Below are 18548 nucleotides of genomic sequence, written 5' to 3'. Positions count from 1 at the left end.
TGAAACATACTTCCATTCCATAAAAAGTCACTGAAATAGCATCTTTGTATAGACACAAAATCACACTGAGGTAAAGATTAACTATCCACATCTACAAAGTCACCCAAATATAAAAACTACAGTGAAATTCAAGCTAAGAACTTTTTTGTATAGGTAATATGAGAAGCTGCTTATATACAAAGTAATAATTATGAACTAGCTTTTTAATATACCATTTTGTCTTCACAAGAATTACTACAGCGAGTTCCTTAAATTGCTTGCTAAACTCCTTTTTCATCTCTTCCAACTTTTTTTTTTTAAACAAATCTGAAGCTCAAAAACTTCAAATATAACAGAGAAACCATTTTTATTTTTTAAGGGAAAAATGTGAAAAAAGATAAATATCCCAGACTAACATCTAAATTTGCCAATTAAAAAATTTTGAATATAGAACTTGTTACCTGTAAAAGTCCTCCATCATCAAAACGTAGCACTTCTATTATGCTATCCGACTGAATGAATGCTGTAAAAATAAAAATAATGGAATTTTATTCATAAGAATGCAAATTAAAATTTCAATCTACAATTATAGCCTAGAAATTTAAAGAAAAGTCTTGTATTCTAAATATGGATTTTATTTGATAGTTCAACATCAGAATATAAAAATTCAGTTTGTAATCATTTAATAAAATCAAATGACTAGTCTAATAATAACCTCAATAATAAGCAGCTTTAACTTTAACTTTCTACCAGTTAGGCTTAATCAGTAATGACTAATTTTATATGAATTTCTTAATTTTGGAAATGACAACCTATGAAACAAAGAAAGTTACAAGAACTATCCTTCATCTTATGCTGCCAACTTCCAATTCTGATGACAGAAAAGGAAGTAAAGGATAATAATCCCCACTCCCCCTGCTTTTTTTGACCATCTACAAACATTAAACCGCTAGTACACCAAAGTGAGATCCTTGTCCAGAAGCCAATAATTGAGTGTTTTCCTGAACGAATTAAAGCAGAATTAGTCTTGATAATATCACTGAAAATAAAACTAGTAAGCATTTTTGGTGATAGCAAAGAACTGGAAACAAAGGACAAGTCTAGAGATTGGAGAATAAATATTACTCTGTTATAAGAAATAAAAACTATGCTGAATATTGAGAAGCATGGAAAGATTTATATAAACTTATTCAAACTAAAACAAACAAAAAAACCCAGAGCCAAGAAAACAACATACACAATCATTAAAATAATGTAAACAGAACCATAAAAGAACTGAAAGTGAATATTAGAAAATTACAAAGAAGCATGGCCCCAAAGAGAAGATACATGAAGACATGTCCTTTTACTTCTTTGTCAAAGTGGAAGTTCCATGAATGTGGAACATTAAATAGTTTTTCAGAGTATTGAAATGTTTTTCTGGTTGCTTTTTTCTTCTACTTAAAAAAAAAAATCTTTGTTAAATGGTTTCTGGGAGAATGGGGAGAGGGTTATAGAGGGATGTTTAAGCAGTGTAAAAAAAAAAAGGCATTTTTGGGGAGGCGGGGTTAAAGAAAATGAAGCTAGAATGAAATTTCAACTATATGGGGGGAAAAGATCACAAGCTCTCTGGATCAAAAAAAAACCAAAAACCAAAAACCAAAAAATCTTGGCAAAGAGTTGGTTTTATCATATGTCCAAAATAACAACACTTTCAGAGGCCACTTGGTTGTCCTCATGTTGCTGTAAGCATCTACAAGTAACAACACTTTCAGAGGTCACTTGGTCGTCCTCATGTTGCTGTAAGCATCTGCAAAGAGACCACCATGAAAATAACTAGTTTATTGTCCCAGCATCTATTGCAGATGATGAGCAAAAGAAAGTCTGTAAGAATATTAAGAACCTTCACATCAAATCAGCATGTACTTTAATTTTAGTGACTTTAAAGCAAAGGTTGGCTAAAAAAGGGGGGGGGGGAATAAAAAAATATTCAATAGTTAAAAAACCAAGAGTATAAATTATACAGAAAACTTACATCTATATGTCAACATGAATATTGTATAGTATAAAAGCTGGTAGTATTGTATATACTGAGTACCAAATAAGATCGTAAAAAGTGGACAGATTTTTAACAAGAAACTTAGTTTTTATTGTGGTCAGATCACTAACTTACTAAAGGGAAAATAAAAATAAGAATAAGAATTTAAAAAGTGAGAAGAAAATGTATGCATAAACCAATAAACAAGCAATGATGAAAAATGGGGAGAGGGGGGAAAGAACAAATACAAATAGTAATTAAACTTCCATAGGAAATTGTAATATGTATAAGTTAATTGATATGAGGAGACTGAGAAATTTAGCCACTAAGTCAAGCAACAGAAAGATATGAGAGTCAAAGATAAAAGTAGTTTTGCATATAAACTAATTCATAAATTCTTAAGAAAGAACTCAATGGTTCTAACTACAGTTTGATTCAGAAAATAGCAAGAAACAGCAGACACAAAGTAGAAATTTATGGAAAGCTTGGCAAGAAGCTGAACTAAGCAATACCATCTCCCAAGGACATTTGGAAATTAAGTATGTAAAAGCTGTCTGAAGATCTTTATAAAAAACTTATTCTACTATCAATGACTATGGAACCACTGTTTTTTGAAATGAGTACAGGTCCTAATATACTATATAAAGTAATATATCAGTAGAAGTAGAAACAACTAAAGCAAACAAAAGTAAGAGAATAGCTATATATTAAACCAAGTATTGTAAATCAAAACAAAATTTTGAGGGCACCAAGAAACCCATTTTCAAGACAATTTCAAAGAATGTAGGACATCAAAAAGTTGGGAGAAATCCTTCAAATTGGATGGATCCTTGTGGCAAATTTATGTATAAGGATACACGAAAAAGAGTAGCACAAGTTGGGCAGATATAGATAATTTGCCATCTGTATCACTGGAAGGAATATACAGATCCATTTGAGTATTGCTACCAAAAAAGAGAGGGGAAAATGGTTATACAAAATACAAAAAATTAAATCTGCACGAGGACAAAAGTAGGGAGGGAATTCTTAATATAGGTTTGAGAAAGAAGTATCAATCTTTCATATATAATATTCTATAGCAAACCATGTTTTCACTTATATAAATGACTAAAAGGAGTAAAAAGAACAAGATCCCACTATCCTTGTTTTTTTCTTTACTATAAAATTCCATTTAATAGACTATTAAAAGATTCTGCCTTCTGCAATACCTCAAATGCATGCTAAAATCATAAAAAAATTCTTTGAAAATTATAGATGATAAATTATTTTGTTCAACTGCCCTCTATTCCTATCAGGGAAACATTAAAAAAAGGGAAGCAACATGTATACATTGCAGTATGCAACACTATTCTTTGTCAGTATCACAATAGACATGAGAAGTAGCATAATAAAGAAGAAATAAGGTGTTGCTCTAGGTTAAACACTCCAATTCTAACTCTTCATACTTGTTTCTTGGGAAGTTACTAAAGCTCTGAAAGCCTTAATTTCCTTATTTAAAAAATAAGAGGGCAGCTAAGTGGCACAGTGGATAGAATGTCAGCCTTGGAATTAGGTAGTCTCATCTAACTGAGTTCAAAACTGCACTAGCTGTGCGACGTTGCACAAGTCACTGAACTCTGTTTGCCTCAGTTCTACATCTGTAAAATGAGCTGGAAAATGGTAAATGACTTTACTATGTCTATCAAGAAACCTCAAATTGGTTTACCAAGAGTTGAATGCAAATGAAATCATTGAACAGCAACAAATAGAAGGCTTGTATTAGATAGATGATTTCTAAGATCCTTTCCAACTCTATATCTGATATCTGTAAGTCCATTTATACACTTATAAACCTCTGTTTCACATGGTGTTAAAATTAAAGAGAAATTCGTGGATGACTGAACTTATCCAAATGACCTTTTATGAAGATAACTACTAAATACACCAATCCTCCCAAATGAAATTTATAATCATGAAAGAGTTTGGTGTAGTCATCCATACTAGGAGAAAAAAAATGTTTTTTGAAAAATGCTCACTGGTCCAGCCATTGATATGAAGACCCATAGGTCTGAACCATTAATATCTGTATCTCAAACAATGAGTAGGCATAACATAGGTTTGATATTAAATAAGAGGAGGAAAGAAAGCTGGATTACCTTTACAAAATTTTGTTCTCCCTTATGACACCAAGCTTTCCCCTGATATGAAGGCTCATCTTTTTTTTAAACACTATTTTCTCACAATGGTAGAGGGCTGAAAATCATGGAGTACTACAATATTCCCTCACTCCCAAATAAAGTTGAATGTTACCAAAAAAGGAAATAGAGGTGCATAATAAATATGCATAGTTTGCAACACCTCACCAAAAAAAGAATTGTATGAGAAACATAGCAAAGAAAGTCAGAGAAACCTAAGAACATAAATATTTTTAAATGGCCTAGTCATATAGTCAGTGGTAGGGATAATTAATAAGAAGACTTCAAATGTTTCAATGGTACCATGAAATATAAAGAGAAATAGGAAAACCCTCTAAAACTAAGTAAATGCCAGATGATGTCCTTGGAAGATTTCCAGAGGATGTGGACAAGAATCCTATAGGACAGAAGTACATGCAAGGGTTAAAATCTGGATCATTAGTAGGACTATCTAGATTGTTGTGATCATTATAGCATTGTCTTTTGGCTAAAGAGGAAATGTTTCATAATAGCATGGGAATATTTCTAAATCTTTCAAGAACTGAGCAAGTAAATTATTTTTTAAATTTAAAAAGTTGGTCAGACTTTCCATTATATATACGTTAGAAAGGCACAAAATATTCCAATTTACTTGTAGATCACAAATTTAAAATGAAGACTTGTGTTTTTTATGTCTATAAAACACATGTACATATATTCACACACAATTATCTGTCCTACTCATCTCAGTGATGCTCAGATCAATCCTGTAAAAATATGGAAAAAGTAAACTATAATAAAGATTCAGAGAACCTAAACAACATCCCCAAGACAGTACTGTTAATAAATAACAGATAGAATTCATTTTTCAGAGTTTACTCATGTTTTTCTTTTAAGCAAATTTTGAAGTAATCATTTACAAATAAACATTTCTATCTTCTACTAGGGTTCACCTCTTTTAAACAGTTAAGCAAAACCACTTAACAAAATTGGAACTAGAGTACAGGTACATATTACACTATCACAGTTCAACATTTCTTTAGAAAAAATTTGGCTCAGAGTAAACTAGACCCAACATTAGAAACAACATTGGGAGGAATCTTGTGTTTTAGTACTTATCTCTGTTGACTGCATTATAATTACATTAATTTTTTTTTTCTGGTTTTGTTTTTATCTTTCCACATTAGTTCATACATGTCAAACCTCATGGCACAATATAATGTTCAATTATATAGTGTAGTTTATTCAGCAATTCCTCTATTGTTGAATACATAATTTGAGTTCATATTTTTGTAGTGCTATAACAAATATTTTGGCATATATGAGGCATACTGGAAAAGATCATGGTATTAGGAAATATTGAAGGGAGAAAGGACAGCAGAGGATAAAATGGAAAGAGAATGTCACAGGAACTGATAGACTGAGAGATAGGGGAGGACAGAATGGTCCATGAGGGCATGAAGAATTGGATATGATTAAATAACAATATATGAGACATTTGTTTCTACTTTTTTGAGTTATGTGAACCACACAGTAGGGTCACTGGGTCAAAGAATATGAACAGTTTAGTCATGAAAAGTAATAGCTCAGTCTTGTTTGTGTTTCTCTTATCCGTAAGTCAGAGAATTTTTTTCACACAGTTGATAGTAATTTGCATCTTTTTAAAAATTATCAGTTCTTATTCTTTGACTATCTATTGAAAAGCAATTTAGGCTTTATACATGGTGTCAATTTCTTAGAAAATTTGGATCTAAAATTTGAGAAAAGAAAGTACTTTTCTTATTCTAACCTTCATTGTTTTGTTTATATAAAATGTTACTTTTCTGACTGTAAATTTTCCCACTTCATGACAAGTATGAAAATTGAGAAACATACCATTTCCTCTAGTATTTTGTTTATTTTGTTGCTTTTTCTTTAAATCATTTATTTGGCGTCCAACTATTGAAATGTGATTATTTCAGACTATCTAGTTGACTGTCTTTGAGTGATTACAAGAGTCTTGTTGGATTCCCTTCACCCCAGTGGTTTCTGTGCCTAAGTTTGTCTTGTCTGCTTCTAGATACTGCTTATTAATCTACCAGTCTACATTTTTCTACAGCTTTGGAAATTACAGATTAATAATCTAGGATGTCATAGCATTGGCTTCTATTCAATCATTTTTTTTTTTTTTAAAGAAAAAGACAGGGATATTTACCTTAAAATATTTGTCTTTTTGTTTATCTGTAGAAATGTCATTTTGCAATCTCTTGGTAGTTTGGCATACCAGTGAAGATGAAAATAAATTTTAGTAGTACTTCAAATAAGTGTGCCTGGTCTAGTCAAGAAAACAGAAATCTTCTTAATTATTTATTTCTTATATCTATAAAGCCTTCTTATATATATAAATATGTGACTTAGTAAATTAACTTCCATATATTTTATGCATTGTTATTTCTAAATTAACATCACTTTTTATTTTATTCCTTGCAGTTTCTATTAGTAATTTGCAGAAGTCCTGATGGATTTCCTGCTACCTTGCTTTAGTTTTTTTTCTCAGTTAATTTCTCCACTGATTTTCTAAGCAAATCAACTTTATTCATTGTAAATTCATTTTTAAAAACAATTTGTTCTTCCTTTCTCTGTATTTTGATCAAATTAGCTAACAGCTACATAGGAAAATTTAGACAATGTAATATAAAACAATACATGCAATAATAACAACAGTGTGTCACTGTATATAAAAAAAAAAAGACCCCCCCCCAAAAAAAAAGTGAATGTTGCAAGATTATAAAGAACAAGCACATCAAAAAAGGAGAGAGATGGGAACACACTCCTATAATCTTGTAAAAAGAGGAGGTCTACAAGTGTCATATTTCCTGTTTTCAGATTTTTTTCAATATACACCTGGCATACAGCTAACTATATAATCAGTTTGTTTTGACTGCTAATTGTACAATCGTCAATATATATGAATTATGTTCATCTTTTTCCTTTTTATTTTTATGTCCTTTGGAAAAACAATTATTTGTTATATGTGATCATACTCTGGGAAAGGAAGAAGTTATGATTAAATTTATTTCTTTCTTCATCATTTTCAATTTTATTTTTCCTTTTTTTAAATTAGAATTAGTCTTTGTGGTTTTTCTTACCCTAATCTAATGCCAATATCTTTCCCATAGAACCCTCACTATCACAATACAAACCCAGATTATTTTTTTAACCCTTCCCTTTCCCAGGCCAGGTAAGAATTGCCTGTGTTCTTGTACACAATTTCTCTATTACTTAGTATCAATCACATTTATGTGTGGCGTTGGCTTTCAAAAAAGTATCAATTTATTAATTAAATTCATTTCCAAATTAATTTCTTCTTCCTTCCAGAAATTATACATTACAATTAGACACCTCTGACATCTTGTATTCTTCACATCAATCTGTTAGCAATATTATCCAATCAGCCATAAATACTATCTGAATATCTACCACAGATGTCAGTTATGAAAGAACTTAAATTCTTTTTGCCCTGGGAAGAAGTGTAATACAGTAGAAAGGGCACAGAATTTAGATTCAGAAGTGGTGGTTTTGAAGGTCAGCGACTGACTATGTGATTTTGGGCAAATAACTTCTCACTGGGTCTCAATTTCCTCATCTGTGAAAAGAGGACTAGACTAGAGAACTTCAAAAATTCCTCTTGTAGTTCTTGTCTCCTTCATGCGCTCTGTACGTGAATATTTCCTTCCTCAATGACTTTCATAAATGGTATGACTTCTTTACTCTCCCATATAAGTGCATAATTCTGGACTTTCCTCCAACACTATTTCTCCTTTTCTCATCTCTGGCATTCATCTATGACGTCCCTTTCCCATAAATACTAACTCATTAGGAAGACACTAAAGTACTGTGGTGAAATGAATACTAGATTTGGAGCCGGATATCCAAGATCTGCTTCTTACTATCTGATCATTCATTCATTCTATTCCTTTGAACTCCAGACAATATATTTGATAAATGAGATGCATATTCAAGATTTCTTCAGACTAAGATCACTGTGGACAGGTGAAAAAGTTTAATTGATAGGGCCCCAGCCTCTTTTTGGTCTTTTGCTTGAATGGTAATGTCAAGATTAAGTTCCCTAATTTTCTTTGCCTCATTACACATTCTTCTTTCTTGATTAGGGAATTTAGAAAATAGTTTCTATTTTATTTTTCCTAAAGATTAGTGATATCAAACTCAAATAGAAACAGAACCACTACTCTATAAAAAAGAGATACTAATCCATACATACACTCCCTCTCCGCCTCCCCCCTACCCCTGAAAGTTGCATTTTGGTAGTTTTTAACAGTAATTTTTGTGTTATTTATTATGCTAAATGCTTTCTAATTATATTTTTATCTAGTTTGGGCTGTAATCAGTTGTGTTACAAGGCTGCACTGGAAACTTTTGCAATAGATAAAAGGGTAGTCTCCCATTATTATTAGACTTGTTTGTTCTCAACAGCAAAATAAGGTTTGCAGTAAATACACTCTCCCCCAGAAGACTCATAGACCAAACAATGCGACTATCCCTTGTGCAATTTTCCTCCTTACCTTGTGAGGAATAAAGTTTGTTAAAGCTATCTCTATGTAAGATGACTGTTTTCATTTGAACTCCCCAGCACTAATACCACAGACCAATTAACTTTGTCCCCACCTTATTCCACCACACCAAAAAGATTATTTTTTCCATTGATTCATGGACTTTGGCCTTGAATGTTCCTCCTTTGTTCTCTTAATGACTCTAGAACAAAGTAAGCATCTAAAAGGGAAAACTATTTTTCTTTGGCTCATTTCAGGTAAGACTTTCTGGATGCTCACTATTTCTCTTTTTTCTTTCTTTTTATTTGAATAACTCATTTATAATATCCTATTTTTAAAACTTCCAAAGTGTTTTTCTTCTCTCCTAAGTGTCTATTGTTCTAATTCCTAAAGCTCTGCCTGAAGAACTTTTAAGACAAAAATCATCTCATCTTTGAAGCAATGATTTATTTACTTTTCATGCTACATGATCTTAAATTTCTTGTATTTCATGAATTTTGGCTATTCACCAGTTTACCTGAACTATTTCATTAGAAATAATCTGAATTTCTTGCTTTTGCTAAAAAATCCATTTTGATTTAATAGTATAATTAGAGAGCATAGACCATTTAAAATTTATTTTAAAAATTTCTCATTTTTTTGCTATTTGGATTATTCAAAAACCCTTCATTTAATTTCTCATAGAAATAATTTATGCCATCCTTTCTTTACATGTGAAGGATCTAGCTGGTTGCAAGATTTGTTATGCAAAGTCCTCTAATCTGACTGTGACATTTCTGGGTAAGTTGATCTTGAAATTTCTTCTCTTTTTAAAATTATTAGTAATTATGATAATTTATACTTGGTATAATTTATAGTCTTTATGATTTTACATAATTTTTACATTTTAAACATTTAAATAGTTTTAAACTTTAATATAATGGCTTGAGGTATAGCATTCTGACATTTTCTTAACATTAAATCAACTCATTTCTATCTTCAAAGTCAACTGACTTGATAAGAAGTCTCCTTTCAGTATTCTTTTATTTTGTTCTTATATTCAATCTTTCAAATCTGACCTTTGCTGCAAAATCTTGGAGGGTTTTTTCCATTATTTAACATTGTTTTTACTATCTTATATAATCTGATTTCCATCCTTTAATTACTTGTGATTTTCTAAATCATGATAGAGGAATTTAAGTTTATCCATTATTGGTTTTGTGGGTCTTGTGGTTACACTATTTTCCCTCATTATATCTTTTTATTCTATTTAAAATTATTGTAATAAGGTCTCCTTTGGGTTATGAATTTCCCCCCAGTTTTCTCTATTGGCAAGGTTTTTCCTAAATGCCTTCTTTGGTAAATTTTGTTTAATCCAATTTGCTATCCTCCCAAAGGTTTATGTATGAGTTTCTCTCATTTATTTTCAAAGTTATGACTGTTATGCTTTAATTATTATTATTTTTTTACTCTTTGTCCCTGATTCTTTATAAAGAGGAAGGTAAAAGGGAATAAAAGAAAACAGAAACAATATTAGTAATCTATAATTGAAGTGGTCTGATTTTACTCTAATACTCTTTTCTGCTCAATTAGCTCATACCCTGATTAATGGCTCGATTTTTTTTTTCAATCTCCTACTTCACAACCTACCCTCCAAAACTGAAGTGTGTTTTGCCTTAACTTTATCTTCCTGTCCCTAGCTAATATCCCTTCTCAACAGAATGTATTTCTACACCAAATGGCATGCGCCCATTTGTTCAATGATTTCTTTGCCAGGACCAAAAAATTAGCTTATGCTAACGAGATGACCAATATATCATTTCACCCCAAATGCATAATTTTTTTCTGGGTTCTATGATCCTTTTTCTCTTCTGTTTTATAATGGCATATACACCAAGATTTTCTTTTCCTAACAGTAATTACAATATTATTTTGTTTTACTAACTGTTGTTCCTTACTGTAGCATGATTTTTTCCCCTAGCTACAGGAAGTATTTTCTTTGAAGTAGAAGTTCCAGATTTTGGCTATGACATTCTTTCGTGTTTTAAATTTGCAATATCTTTCAGGGGGTGACCAGTAAATTTAGTTTTCTTCCCAACCTCTTTTCCAATTGATAGTTTTTCTTCTTTTCATTTGTTTATTTGTTTGTTTATCTATTGCTTGATTGACTGACTGAGGCAATTGTGGTTAAGTGATTTGCCCAGAGTCACACAGCTAGGAAGTGTTAAGGGTCTAAAGCCAAATTTGAACTCAGATTGTCCTGACTTCAGAGCTGCTGCTCTATCTGCTGCACCACCTAGCTGACCCCAATTCTTCCAAAAAAGCCATTGGAGCCTAAAGTTACGGTAGTAACTTATAGTATTTCTAACATTTCTAATTTTTTTAATGAAAAAGCAATCAATCCACTAGAGAAAATGAAATCAATGGATTCCATTAAAATTTTAATGCAATAAAGTTGTACAGTTCAATTTTATGATAATTTTTAACAAACATTTCCTTTCAAGGTCCAAGTATTCTTTCCCTCTTCCTAGAGAATTTGGGCTCTTTTTCAAAAAATACTCTATAATGATTTTCATATTCTGAAAGTATGAAGACATTGTTTCCAGGGGCAATGTGATAGAGAATGACCTTTTCTAGGTAGGTAGTGAAAAATCCATTAGGCATATAAGTCTCTGTCTTAGATCACCTTTAATGCCACTTCTTCACACTTTCCTTTCAATCTATTTGCAAAATTGATGAAATTCAGGCATGGAAGACCCTAAATCAAAAACCTGTCTCTCTTTTTATTTTTTAAGTATACATAACTAGAGAATAGCAGGCAGTCTATTTCCTTTACACAAATATTACATGAAGGTATGTATTAAAATTTTTACTAGCTTATAGGACAATGTTGAAATTTCTTTTCATAAAATTTTGACAACTTTTTTGACATGGTAAAGTATTTCTTGACTATAGCTGAAATGAAGATCCTTTCTCTTTTTTGTAGAGGTTATGAGAAGCCTTCAATCTGTTAGAAGCTAACATAACTTTTCCAAACAAGAGGAATGTGCTTGGAATTGAAGAGAACAATCTAAATTCCTTTTTTAAGCAGGAGGTTATATTGAGGTATGCAGTATCAGAAATACGACAACCTGAAAATTGTTAGCAAAAATCAAATCAGTGTTATCAAAGCTTTATGAAAACCATTTTTCTTTTATTCTGATGGATATAATAAGTACTGGGTTCTGCAACCCATTTTTGATACATAGTAGCTCTAGAATCAACATACTAATAAATACAGCATTGTTATTCTCCTTCTCCAAAAGAAAAACGATGACATTTTTTATGGAGAAGAAACAAAAATGAAGGACTATTCTTCAAAGTAATTAGACTATTCCCTATTTTTGGAACCTAGATTTTCCTGATTCAAAAGCTAGCTTTTTATGCCCACCGCATATTGCCCAAGAAAATGGTGTATTTTTCAGTCACAATCACAGGATGAAGTGACTTTGCTTTACTGCTTTTGGGGAATATCTCTTGTTGATAAATCTGGATATTTGTGGAGACATGTTTATCCTGACAAAACATTTGAATAAAAATTAGATTATGTGCAGAATAACAGCCTTTAAAAAGAAAGAAAAAGAAAAAAGGTATTCTGAAATGACCTTAATAGATCTTGTGATTTCATTGGTAAGGGAAATAAAACTTCATTGGAATAAGACTGCAAATTACCATCGTGCAGACTCTCCTAATAATTTGTTGTGACCAGAAAAACCCACCCACCCTATGTTCGGCTGATAAGTTTTTCCCATTTGGGATAAGGTAATCCTTGGACAACAGCCAGGTTGCTAGGCCCATACCTGAATCCTTTCTTGATTGTCATGATTTGCCAGAGCTTATATTCCACTGATACAACATTTAAGAACCCAGGGTCACTTCCATAACATGAAGTTTCACAACGGAACTTTAAAGGAAGGGAGAGAAGTATTATTAAATCACCATTATAATAAGAAATGAATGTGAATTTTAAAACACATAAGCAGAAATACATGGAAATGTGAAGATTTTTACACATTTCCAGATAATTCTCAACTTCATACTACTCCTACAAAAATTCTCTTTTCTTTTATTTTCCTGACTTTCAATGTCAATTTCAAAGGTATCATCTTGGCTACTTGGGATACTTTGACTTATCTCCAAAGAGACTGTCATAACTCTCTCTTCCTTCCTTTAAAGAATGAATATTTTGAATCTTGGGAGCTCTTCCCAAGTACAACTTAATTCTGTAGTACAAAATTGCCCAGCATAAAATTAAATAAGAACATTTAATAAGTCATATGCAAGAATTGAAAAATTACAGTTTTATAAAATATCATTGTTTCTTACATAAATAACACTAATGTAGTATTTTTAGTGTGTTTTGGACTGACAATGGCCATACAGAAAAATTCTCTGACAAAGAAATCAAAAGTAATTAAGCAGCCTGACCACCTTTGTTGTAAGGCATCCTTCATATTGATGTGCTTTTTTAAAAAACAAAATTAAATTATTATAAGCCTTTAAAAAGTTCATAAGATTTATATGGCAGAAGAGGGGAAGAGAATGTGTAGAGGGAAAACCCCATACTACAAAACTGATAATATTTACCAAGAACTTAAGAATATTTTTTCTAAATTTTTTTCCCTGAATTTGTTTTGACATACTACCTAATTTTACTACTATCAAAATTGTCCAGTCAGAGCAATAAGTAGTAATGCTACGGCTTATTAGAAAAATCACTATACTAAGAATCAGAAGACCTATGCCTGAGTCCTACTTCTCAACTTTATTCTTTCTTTCTTTTTTGCTGAGGCAATTGGGGTTAAGTGACTTGCCCAGGGTCACATAGGTAGGCAGTGTTAAGTATCTGAGACCCGATTTTGAACTACGGTGTTCCAGACTTCAGAACTGGTGCTCTATCGACTGCACCAACTAGCTGCCCCATGAAATTTACTATTTTTATGGTAATTTTAAACAAATGATAATTTTATAGAATCCACTCCAACAGAATCAAGTCTCATATCTATTTTCACAAAAATAAATTTACTTGTATCAAAAAAAAAAAGTTTTTGGAACAGTTAGATGGTGCAGTCAAATAGAGCACCAGTGCTGAAGTCAGGAGAACCGGAGTTCAAAATCTGGCCTCAGACCCTTAACACTTCCTAGCTGTGTGATCCTGGGCAAGTCACTTAACCCCAATTGCCTCAGCAAAAAACCCAAAACAAACAAAACACAACACACACATACCTCCCAAAAATGTTTGAATCATGAACAATATTAAAATAATCTAATTTTAGAGCAATGTTGTATTTAATAGAATACTATTTCCTTCAACTATAGTTTTAAAGTGAGTAAAGTATAAATAAAAAATGGAGCAATAAATAATTGACTAAAATAATCATATAAATGAAGTTTCTGGATAGACAGATATTTTATATACTAAGATGTTTTTATTAAGTAAGTTACAGTTATTCTGAAACTCTTTAAATATTCTCACCTAGTGTAAACTTATTTCTTATCTCACTCTGTGAATAAACAAGGATAATTTAAAAGGACTTAAACTCCACTGAAGGAAACAACACACACACCTACACACACCCACCCCTTTATATAAGATAAATGTAAGTGGAAGTGGAAGAGCACAAGTATTTGGGAAAATCTATAAAGATATCTTATGGGAAGTAGTGTCTGGGCTGTGTTTCAAGAGGCAGAGAGGTTAAGATGGTATGTCACATAATGGGGTTCAATTTGACTACAACTTAGGGTGCACAAGGTGGAGTAAGCTTGGAAAGATAATACAGTCTGATTGTGATAGGTTTTATGAAGCAAACTGAGAAGTTTGCATTTTATCCTAGAAGCCAAAAAAGAGTTACAAGAGGGACAGTAATTCCTGTACTTAAGGAATAACAATTTGATAGCCATGTGGAGGATAGAATGGTGAGGAGAAAAACTGAGTTGATCGATTACATGGCTATTTATACCAACAGTCCAAGGAAGAGGGATCAAATTAGGGTGGCATGAACAGAAAGAAAAGGATGACAGAGATGTTGTAAAGGTAGAACTAACAAAACTTGAGTGGATTTAGGGAGAGAGGGAAGGGTAAAAAATAACTACTATATAAAACTTTGGTGACTAAAAGAATGGTGTCACAAAAATAAAGATGCTTAGAAGAAAAGATGAGTTCTTATGCCCAAAGGGCTATCAAACTGTACATAACTTTTGATGTAGCAGTGACTACAGTACTTATATCCCAAAGAGATCTTAAAGGAGGGAAAGGGATCCCCATGTGCAAAAATATTTATAGCAGTCCTTTCATAGTGGCAAGAAACTGGAAACTGAATGGATGTCCATTAATTGGAGAATGGTTGAGTAAATGTGGTATATGAATGTTATGGAATATTATTGTTCTGTAAGAAATGACCAGGATGAATACAGAGAGGATTGGAGAGACTTACATGAACTGATGCTGAGTGAGATGAGCAGAACCAGGAAATCATTGTACACAGCAACAACAAGACTAAACAAGGATCAATTCTGATGTATGTGACTCTCTTCAACAATGAGATGATTCAGGCCAGTTCCAGTGATCTTGTGATGAAGAGAGCCATCTGCACCCAGACAGAGGACTGTGGGGGCTGAGGATGGACCACAACATAACATTCTCATTCTTTTTATTGTTGTTTGCTTGTGCCTTGTTTTCTTTCTCATTTTTTTGATCTAATTTTTCTTTTGCAGCATGATATTTGTGGAAATATGTTTAGAAGAACTGAACATTGTTTAACCTATATTGAATTACTTGCTGTCTACAGGAGGGAGGAGAGGGGAAGGGAGGGAGAAAAATTTGGAACACAAGACTTTGCAAGGATGAATGTTAAAAACTATCTTTGCACATATTTTGAAAAATAAAAAGCTATTATAAAAAATGGAGAGAGTTAATGGTTATTCCATTAATCATAGTTATTCTATGATTGAGCCCTAAGCAGCATAAGCAGTAACATTCCAACCACAGATAGCTAGCAAAAGCCAAAAAATGGAGAAAGCAGTGGTTTTCTGGACTGTAGTGTAGAAAAGTCTGAATAACAGTGACAGTGCTGGCAGCAGCAGAATAGGAAAATAGTGTTATCCTGGCACCCACAACCCTGGCAATAGACAGTGATGTTGGCAGAGACATTCAGTCTGAAAGCAGCAGCTCAAATAGCATCAGGAGTGAGGCAATAGAAAGGGCAGAGGCACACTAGTCTGAAGGCCTTAACCAGCTGTGGAGACAGTAGCATGGGCACAAGCCAGCTATGTGCAGGCCTGAAGTAGCCTCAGGAAGTGTGGACTCCACTCAGTTATTAGAGGGTCCTAGCAGGTGGGTGATCCAGAAGCAGTATGAATCCAAGTCAAATGGGTATGCAGTAAGCAGCACAATTCCTAGCAAGCTGGGAAAGTAGCTAGGGTAGCCTCAAGACTAGTTATATTTGTTGCTTTTTTGAGGAGGCCTCAGATTTGATGCAAGCATGGGAGTGAAAGGAGTGAAAGAAGGAAGGCAGGAGTAAGGAGGAGGAGCTCTTGTGCTGCGTTGACATCAGAATCAGAACAAAAGAAATCTAGGCAAATATGTCCAGGAGGCAATTGGAGATTTAGGAATAGAGTTTACTAGAAAGAGAAGGGATGAACCTGTGGATTTGGGAGTCAACTGCACAAAGATGGTTGTTAAATCCATGAGAGTTGATAAAATCATCAAGAGAGAGAAGAATACCCAGGACAGAGACTCAAGATACATTTGCATTTTGGGATTTAGAAACATTTAGACAGGTCCCAAAAAAGGTACAAAAGTGTGACAATAGCCAAAGGAGAAGAGATCATTCAAAAATCTGGAGTGATTAACAATTCCAAAAATTGCAAAGAAGTCAAGAAGAATGAGGAATGAGTAAAGGTCATTTCACTGGATCCCTAGTCATCTCTCTCTCTCTCTCTCTTTTTTTTTTTAATAACTTTTTATTGATAGAACGCATGCCAGGGTAATTTTTTACAGCATTATCCCTTGCATTCACTTCTGTTCCAATTTTTCCCCTCCCTCCCTCCACCCCTTCCCCCAGATGGCAAGCAGTCCTTTACATGTTGAATGGGTTACAGTATATCCTAGATACAATATATGTGTGCAGAACCGAACAGTTTTCTTGTTGCACAGGGAGAATTGAATTCAGAAGGTATAAATAACCCGGGAAGAAAAACAAAAATGCAAGCAGCTTATATTCATTTCCCAGTGTTCCTTCTCTGGGTGTAGCTGTTTCTGTCCATCTTTGATCAATTAAGGCTCTCTTTATCGAAGAGATCCACTTCCATCAGAATACATCCTCAAACAGTATCGTTATTGAGGTATATAATGATCTCCTGGTTCTGCTCATTTCACTCAGCATCAGTTCATGTAAGTCTCGCCAGTCCTCTCTGTATTCATCCTGCTGGTCATTCTTTACAGAACAATTATATTCCATAACATTCATATACCACAATTTACTCAACCATTCTCCAATTGATGGACATCCTTTCATTTTCCAGCTTCTCGCCACTACAAACAGGGCTGCCACAAACATTTTGGCACATCCTAGTCATCTCTTTATTGCTAAATGAAAAGAAACAAAATGCTTGATAAGATGGTATTTTAATAGTTATTTTAACGGCCATTTTCATTTTAAAAAAGAAAACATTAAAACAAAGGTATTTCATGTTTTTCTTCTTTTAGAAACATTCTGGAAGCATAGCACCACACTATCAAATGACAGCACTCCAACCAGAGTAATCCACTAGCTATCTCAAAAGTTAGGGGAGTTGGGGTAGAGAAGAGAAGGGGAAGTAGTTATTTTAAACAAGTTATTACTATTTTGCCAGTTCTTTTTGTAACATCAATATTGGCCTTGAAGTTTTGAGTATCTAGTGTCATTAGCCTACACTGAATGTGAGATATGAGGTCTTTGTGAGAAATAACAACTAGCTTCCCATGAGCTATACCAGGCTGTCATCATCCATCTACCCACCCATCCCATCAAGACTGAACTTGACCTTGAAAATACAGCAGAATTAATGTCAGTGAGTCATGGAACTTAATTTTTAAACCTGTCTGTGATTAAGCAGTTTTCTTCTGTCAAACTATAGTCAAACTAAATTTTTTGGTGGAAAAGAAAAGCTGTTTTCCTCCTTTATCCAATATTTATGGATGGTGGAGGTATTAGGCAGCATCTTGGCTAGTGGCTCAACTGTTTTATTTGGTTTTCAGATCATTATTGGTCAATCTAATGCTGCTTAATAGCTTAGTATCAGAATGTAGAAAGAACAGCTTTATGTCATCGTGTACTACACTCAAGTTCCCTATCTATGCCTTTGAACTGGCTCTATCCCAAGTTCAAAATGCATTGCTCCTCTCCTAATTTCTGCCTCTTGGAATTTTTAATTTCTTTCAAATGCACATAAAACTTATCCTAGCCCACTCTAGCTTGACTTGCTATATACCTTCCCCATCTAAAACCTACCAAATATCTACTGGTTTCCTAGATGGCACTTCTCTAAAGCACATCATCATCTAGACCTCATCAGCATCACCAGGCCCATAGAATCCCATCATTCTGCAAGATCACATCAGTTCTTAAACACACCCTTTCAGTATCCCTCTGTTCTAGGATCCTTCTCTTCCTCTGACTGAAGAGGATGGGCTATGGAGACCTTCTCTCAGCTTTTCTAGTTAAGAAAGGAGCCTAGCATAGCCACCTTATCATTTACCACCTTGCTGTATTCCTTTGGGTTGCCAATAAAGACAACATCGGCTTCTTTTCTAGAATAGACAGAATGAAGGCAAATTAAGATTATAAAGGA

At 33.2% G+C, this 18548-nt stretch overlaps 1 protein-coding gene across 2 annotated transcripts in view; it reads right to left on the bottom strand.

Annotated features, from left to right (window-relative positions):
• The window catches only part of TMEM131 (transmembrane protein 131), a 221311-nt gene that overhangs the window by 140028 nt on the left and 62735 nt on the right, over nt 1–18548 (bottom strand). For both annotated transcript variants that reach the window (XM_051984665.1, XM_051984666.1), the window contains exon 2: nt 441–502. In XM_051984665.1, coding sequence (XP_051840625.1) covers nt 441–502 — 62 coding nt within the window. The remainder of the gene's footprint in view (nt 1–440; nt 503–18548) is intronic.

The sequence above is a fragment of the Antechinus flavipes genome, chromosome 3 (genome assembly GCF_016432865.1).
Source record: "Antechinus flavipes isolate AdamAnt ecotype Samford, QLD, Australia chromosome 3, AdamAnt_v2, whole genome shotgun sequence".
NCBI lineage: Eukaryota > Metazoa > Chordata > Mammalia > Dasyuromorphia > Dasyuridae > Antechinus > Antechinus flavipes.
The sequence above is the reverse complement of the archived record's forward strand: the minus strand, read 5'-3'. Positions and strand labels throughout refer to the sequence as shown.